General features: G+C 45.6%; 1 protein-coding gene across 2 annotated transcripts in view; it reads left to right on the top strand.

The window, feature by feature from the left end:
• The window catches only part of FARP2 (FERM, RhoGEF and pleckstrin domain protein 2), a 156,500-nt gene that overhangs the window by 55,671 nt on the left and 93,496 nt on the right, over positions 1–7,333 (top strand). For both annotated transcript variants that reach the window (XM_011929543.1, XM_011929542.1), the window contains exons 6-7: positions 1,333–1,430; positions 3,613–3,727. In XM_011929543.1, coding sequence (XP_011784933.1) covers positions 1,333–1,430; positions 3,613–3,727 — 213 coding nt within the window. The remainder of the gene's footprint in view (positions 1–1,332; positions 1,431–3,612; positions 3,728–7,333) is intronic.

Here is a 7,333-nt window from a genome sequence, read left to right as displayed (position 1 = left end):
AAATTACACATGTTATAAAACAATATCAAATGATACATATTGAACTGTAGGTTGATTTTTTTCCCCCACTTATTAAGCATGCTGTGGACATTTTTCCATATTGTATATAAAAATATACTAAATTAGGCTGTAACATAATTTAATCATTCTCATATTCATCCATATTTCCCATTTTTCTCTAATGCTGCAAAGAAACATTGTTCACATACCTTTGAGAACTATGGGAATATTACTCTAGGAAAGTTTGTAGAAATGGAATTGTTGTTCAAGAGTATGTACATCCTGAATTTTAAGAGAATGTGGTAAATTTTAATAGTGTGCACTGGGGCATGAATTCCACTGGGGGCAGGGAGTTGGTCTTGCTTACCATTGCATTTCCAGCTTCCAGAACAGTACCTAGAACATAATTCATGCTCAGTAATTATTTGCTGATGGAATAAATGAACATATAAATATTTTCAATTGCCTTCTGTCATTACATTCACACTAATGGTATTCAAAAGTGCCTGTTTCTCAGATCCTAGCCAAGATCAGATATTATCAATCTGTTAAAAAATTTTACAACCTTGCTTTAAGCTGTGTTTTCATTGGATATTTCTCCTGTTTCATCCAAAATTGTGAGTGCAGTTTTGTGTGACTAATAGAAGTAACGTGAATTTGTGACCTTCCCTCCTTGAAGGTATGGCTGCAGATGTGTAATTATATGGGTAGATGATATGCCTGAGAAAGCTATTTCTTTTTTTTTTTTTTCCAGACAGAGTTTCACTCTTGTTGCCTAACCTGGAGTGCAGTGGCGTGATCTCAGCTCACTGCAATGTCTTCCTCCGGGTTCAGGCGATTCTCCTGCCTCGGCCTCCTGAGTAGCTGGGATTACAGGTGTGAACCACCGTGCCTGGCTGGTTTTTGCACTTTTAGTAGAGACAGGGTTTCACAATGTTAGTCAGGCTGGTCTCGAACTCCTGACCTCAGGTGATCCACCCACCCCAGCCTCCCAAAGTGCTGGGATTACAGGAGTGAGCGACCGCCCCCGGCCAATTTCTTTTTTTTATTGTTTGCATCAGAGTGCCTCAGTGTATTCAGCACTTTCTGTGCACTCTCCCATGTGTGTGACTCAGTCTGCTGAGTTGGTTTGTCATCTGACCTTTGCTTGGTGACTGTTTCATGAAAGGCCTTTTGTGACTTTGCTGTTTCGTGACCGCCTTGCATTTTGCTCGCTGTTGGGTCACTGCCACTTCCCAGGGCTCATTTGCTGTCTTGCTGTGGAGACATGTCTGTGTTACATTCAGAGAACGTTTGGAGTTGATCTCTGTCTTATTTTGAACTCTCTTCTAGATACTTGTTTGCCTTGCAACTTAAGAGGGACCTGCTGGAAGAACGTTTGACCTGTGCTGACACCACAGCAGCCCTTCTCACGTCCCATCTTCTGCAGTGTGAGTATCTCCCTGCTAGCAGGGAGCATGCACTGACCATGGCACAGATGTACCCACGCTCAGAACTGCAATTAGTTGCTGATGTACGTGCCTAGTTAATAAGCCTGACCATAGAATGTGGTGTTTCAATTTCAATATTTTTTATAAGCTAAAGGTTAACTTCTATAAAGTGGAACTCCTTGAGGCAAATAGTTTCCACATAGCAAACACAGGCCAAGGCCAAAATCTGTAGCCACATTCCTTCTTTTGGGTTGTCTGTCATTTATGTTTTTGTGCATTTTACCAGCAATGCATATTCAGTCTGAGTCAGAATATAAACCAAACTCTCAGCAAACCCTGGAAAGGGCCTCACTGGGATAAAAGTTACAGCCCTCTCAGATTAGTTAAGCGTTAGCCATGAAGGAAAAAGAAGACATTTCTTCAGTATCTCACACAGATCAAGAGATGGTTCAGAACTGGATGAAGAATTATAGTTACTTCAAAAATAAACTATGAGAAGTGTAAGAGGAGGTTCTGGGACCTTGCCGAGCCCCCAGCGATGGGAATAGAAAAACAAATACCCACATTGCTCCTGGCCTAGGGCTGGGACCACAGCTTCCTAGCACAGAACTAATGTTTCTGAAATTTGCATGCAGGAAATATGACATGGAAAGTGTCCAAAATTTTAGGAATTAATAAGTATATAGGTTATTTGCAGCTTCCTTGGTCCTTCCCCAGACATACCTTCTTCAAATAATAAATTTTATTACGGGTTTGCTGTCCTCCACCAGGGGACATGTTGGTTAATAAAAGTTTTCAGAGTGACTTTGGTTCTTATTCATTTGGCTGAAAGACTTCTCAGGTAGACACATGGCAACAAATGCAACGTATGACTGAACCAGATCTTTTTGCTGTAAAAACATAATTGGGCAGCTGGTAAAATATGACTAGGGTCCACATCTGGGATGGAGCCTCAGATCATGGCCCTGTTCCTGATCTGGGTAGTTTTACAAGGCTGCAGGTAAGAATATTGTATTAGTCCATTTTCACACTGCTGATAGAGACATGTGGCAGCAGCAAGAGAGAGCTTGTACAGGGAAACTACTCCTTATAAAATCATCAGATCTCACGAGACTTATTCACTATTACGAGAACAACACAGAAAAGATCCGCCCCCATGGTTCCGTTACCTCCCACTAGATTCCTCCCACTATATGTGGGACTTGTGGGAGTTACGATTCAAGATGAGATCTGGGCGGGAACACAGCCACACCGTGTCAAATGTCGTAGCCTATAGCAAGTCCATACTGAACATGGCAAGTAACATGTTAGCAACTCACTCTCAGATGGCTCAGAGGAAGAACTCTTGTACTGTGCCTGTAACTTCTCTGTGAATATGAGATTGTCTAAAAACGAAAGCATATTGTTTTAAATTATTGGACTTTATGTTATTAAGACATTGTGGCCTTAAAATACATGAAATTAGAAAGAGACATTATTCATCAAGAAATTTGAGAAGGTCTGAAGGAAAAAATCACTTAAAATACGTTATCCTAAAATAAATAAAATACTTCATCCTGATCATGATCATCTTGAGACAGCTTAGGTTTAAGGTGTAGTTTAAAAATAATAATACTCCAGGTGCAGTGGTTCATGCCATACTCCCAGCACATTTGGGAGGCCAAGGCAGGAGGATTGCTTAAGTCCAGGAGTTTGAGACCAGCCTGGGCAATGTGGCAAAACCTTATCTCTACAAAAAATACAAAAATTAGCTGGGCATGGTGGTGCTTACCTACAGTCCCAGCTACTTAGGAGGCTGAGGCGGGCAGATTGCTCGAGCCCGGGAGGTTGAGGCTGCATTGAGTGGTGATCGCACATTGCACTCCAGCCTGGGCAACAGAACGAGACCTTGTGTCAAAATAATAATAAACACATTAAACTCATCATTCAATGTTTGCCTCCCTGGAGTTACTCATCAGGCCTTTGTTCTTCAAGAAATCCTCTTCACTTCTCATTATATTTGCCTTTTAACAGCATAAAATATTTGGAAAAATAAAATACAAAATGTTGCCTTTTTAGGGATGTATTATTTTGCTACAAATTCGGGATAATTTTTTTTTTTACTTTTAATGTATGCAGTGACATGTACAAATGCTTGTAGTTTATGTAAACATTAGAATTACTGACTTTTATCCTGTCTCAGCGGAAATAGGAGATTACGATGAAATGTTGGACCGAGAGCACCTCAAAGCCAACGAGTATTTGCCTGGCCAGCAGCACTGCCTTGAGAAGATACTAGAATTCCATCGGAAGCACGTGTAAGTCATCACAATTGTCTATCGATACGTTGTCACCACAGTAATGACTAAAGAATGTGTAACGAGAAAGGACTGTTGTCGTGACTTTTGCAAGATTCTAACATAAGGACCATTGCTCCCAGCCTCAGGATGTGCAGCTTCTGCCAGAGACAGCTTGGCAGACACACAAAAGCTGCAGCCCTGGTCTGAAGCACCTTCACACCTGCATGATGTGCTGCTTTAGAAGGTGCTGGAAGAAGCCGGGCATGGTGGCTCACGCCTGTTATCCCAGCACTTTGGGAGGCTGAGGCAGGTGGATTGCCTGAGGTCAGGAGTTTGAGACCAGTCTGGCCAACATAGTGAAACCCCATCTCTACTAAAAATACGAAAAAATTAGCCGAGCTAATGGAAGGCGCTTGTAATCCCAGCAACTCGGGAGGCTGAGGCAGGAGAATCGCTTGGACCCAGGAGGTGGAGGTTGCAGTGCGACAAGATTGCACCACTGCACACTCCAGCCTGGCAACAGAGCGAGACTCCATCTCAAAAAAAAAAAAAAAAAATGGTGCTGAGAAAGACATCAGGGCCTAGGGGAGGCGGGTGCTACTGAGCAGGATGGGGTGGCTGTTGTGGGGTCTCAGCTGCTGCAGTGTCTCTGCAGTGTGGCAGGAAGAGTCCTCTGCGGGGAAGACACTGCTGTGGTGGAGGAGGAGGGGACTGTGTGAGGCTGACAGTGTCGGCCTGTGTCAGGGCATTAGGAATCACCTGGCACCCATGTCCTTCATCTCGTCTTGTTTTGATTTCTCTGAGACTTGACACTGGTGGGTTTTTCTGGATGGAAGTGGTAGAGATGTAGAGAAAGAGTGCTAGCTAAGGGGAAAAGGATTGAAGAACAGTATGGGAAAGCGTTGTGGGCTCTGGCCCAGGTGGGTGGGAGCTTTAGTCACCAAAGGGGAGCACTCAGCTGGTGAAAGTGAGTCAGGAGGACTTAGCCTTGCCTTTGTGACACATCCTTTTGAGATGCAGGTTTGTCAGATCATGTATGTTCATGTGTGTCGTTAAGGCTCTACTGGAACTTGCTGGCAGCTGCCCTTTCACACCTTCAGAGTATGAGTGCCAACGATGCATCCACCACTGCTGTCAGCACTGGGGAGTTGGTTTGAACAGCACAGACTGAGATGCCTACCCATACAGATTTTACCTTACCCTGTAAGACAGTGTGCATTTTGTACACCTCACCACTCCCAGTGTGGGGGATCTCTTGTGTGTGCAGGGGATTGCCTTGTGTGTGCCGGACAGCATGACAGTCATGAGATACACAAATCCATTTCTACAGATGAGAATGTGTGCAGTGTAGCAAGAGCATAGCTCATACACTATGAGCTGAAAGAAGGCTGAGGCGAGGCTCAAGGAGGCTCGTGGGAGGACCTAGGCGGGCAGAGCCAGGAAGGAAGCATTCCAAGCAAAGCACCAGCCTGGGAAGGGAGGGAGGAGAGGGAGGTTCCAGCATGGCATGGACACATTGGGTTCAAGGGCTGGAGGTGGAAGTGCCAACTAATACTGGAGAGGCCAAGGTGGCAATTGCGGACAGCTCTTACAAGCATTTGTGTGTAATCCTCAAACCCGTCTCATGGCATGCACGGTTTTACCCCATCGAACATACGGTGAGACCATGCATGCAGGGTTCCCTCTCAGACATGGCGGTGTGGGGCATCTTGTGTGTGTAAGTCGTTGCTTCTCATCCATTCACCTGATCTGAGCTTGAGGAGGCCTCCATGCAGGGCAGTGCGGGCAGAGCTTCTGCTCTGTTCTCCCGGGCACCCTCGGCTTTGTCTCTTTCGAGTGTTGCCATTATTCTGGCTGGTAGCGAGGAAGGTACAGCTGTTCTGATTGTCACATCCAGACCTTGACCCATGGAGCCAAGGGCCCTCTCCTAGTGTTATGTGCCATCCCAGCAGGAAACGGTCACTGGTTCAGTCTGTGTTCCTAGGGTTGGGGACAGTCTCTCCCTGCTGAGACACACAGGAGGGGCTGGTCATGAGGAAGGGAGAACTGAGCATTGTGCTGTGAACTGTCCAACCTGAAGGACAGTCCCTAGTGCATGGGTGGGTTTGGGATGCTGGGGAGAGTGTTGTCAGCACGTAGTCCAGGTTAACCTGTGCAATGGGTGAAATCAGCTAGGCAGAGGACAGATAGAGGTCAGGAAGGGAGAAGAGCCCAGGATGAACCCCTGAAGAACTGACATTTGAGAGGCCGAGTACAGGAGGAGGCACCCACAGAAGCCTTCAGCAGCCAGAGGCATGGAAGGGCACAGGTGCCAAGAGAGCATGTTTTAGGGTAGTGGCTGCAGCCCCTTGTGTGGAGATTACCAGGCCTGGGGAGGTAGGCACAGGAGCAGGTTTCTGAGCTTGGCAGTGTGGCAATGCATCGCCTTCAGCATTTTCAGTGAGTGTTGAGGGTGAATTCTAGGTTCAAGTACACTGAAAGTGCAGTTAGGAGACAGTGACAACATTTTTGGGCGCTTATGTTGAGAAACCTGCTTATGCTTATGGAAGAAAGAACTGGACCCTCAGGGTAGTGCTGTGTGTGTGTGTGTGTGTCTGGGTGTGTTCTGTGTATACATGTGTGGCTGTGTGGTCGTATGTGCATGTGTGTTACGTGTGTTCCTATGCATGCATTGTGTGTCTGTGTGTGGCTCCTATGTTCCTGTGTGTCGATGTGTGTTCCTGTGTATGTTGTATACTGTGGTTATGTGTACTTGCACATGTGCGTGTGTCTGTGCGTGTGTGTGTGCTTACATGTGCACATGTATCTGCTAAAAACCCTACAAAACCAGTAAGAGAAGGGTGAGTCATGTGGTCTGCTTCATACGGGAATACAGTTGAGCTCTTCTCGAATAAGCCCGGAAGCAGGAAGCTCTGCTCCACATCGTAGGCCTTCAGTGTGTTAATTTGAGAGTTTGTCTGTCACAATCATCACAGCTTCATTGCACATCTGATTTCTTTTAATAGTTCTTCAGGGTTTTTTTAAAGACAATATTGTACCTTTATTTTAATTATTATACAATTTTTACATTGTCTTATGATTCTAATGGTTCTTCAGTGATCCACTGAAAACACCTTTATATATAATCACTGAATAGGATATTAAAGAAGTGCTTTTCTTGACTGTATCCCATTGCTTTTAGATCTTTGAAACTGCAGAAAAAAGCCAGGCACAGTGACTCATGCCTGTAATCCCAACACTTTGAGAGGCCAACTCGTTTGAGTCCAGGAGTTCAAGACCACGCTGGGCAACATGACAGAACCCTGTCTCTACAAAAAATTAGCCAACTGTGGTGGTGTGTGCCTGTGGTCTCAGCTACTCGGGAGACTGAGGCGGAAGGATCACTTGAGCCTGGGAGGCGGAGCTTGCAGTGAGCCAAGATTATGCCACTACACTCCAGCCTGGGCAACAGAGCGAGACCCTGTCTCTAAATGAGTGAGCGAGCGAGTGAGTGAGTGAGTGATAAAATGGGTTTGTAAGACACAAGTGGCCAGGCGCAGTGGCTCAAGCCTATAATCCCAGCACTTTGGGAGGCCGAGATGGGCGGATCACGAGGTCAGGAGATCGAGACCATCCTGGCGAACA

Source organism: Colobus angolensis, unplaced genomic scaffold (assembly GCF_000951035.1).
Source record: "Colobus angolensis palliatus isolate OR3802 unplaced genomic scaffold, Cang.pa_1.0 Scaffold82, whole genome shotgun sequence".
Lineage (NCBI taxonomy): Eukaryota > Metazoa > Chordata > Mammalia > Primates > Cercopithecidae > Colobus > Colobus angolensis.
The sequence above is the reverse complement of the archived record's forward strand: the minus strand, read 5'-3'. Positions and strand labels throughout refer to the sequence as shown.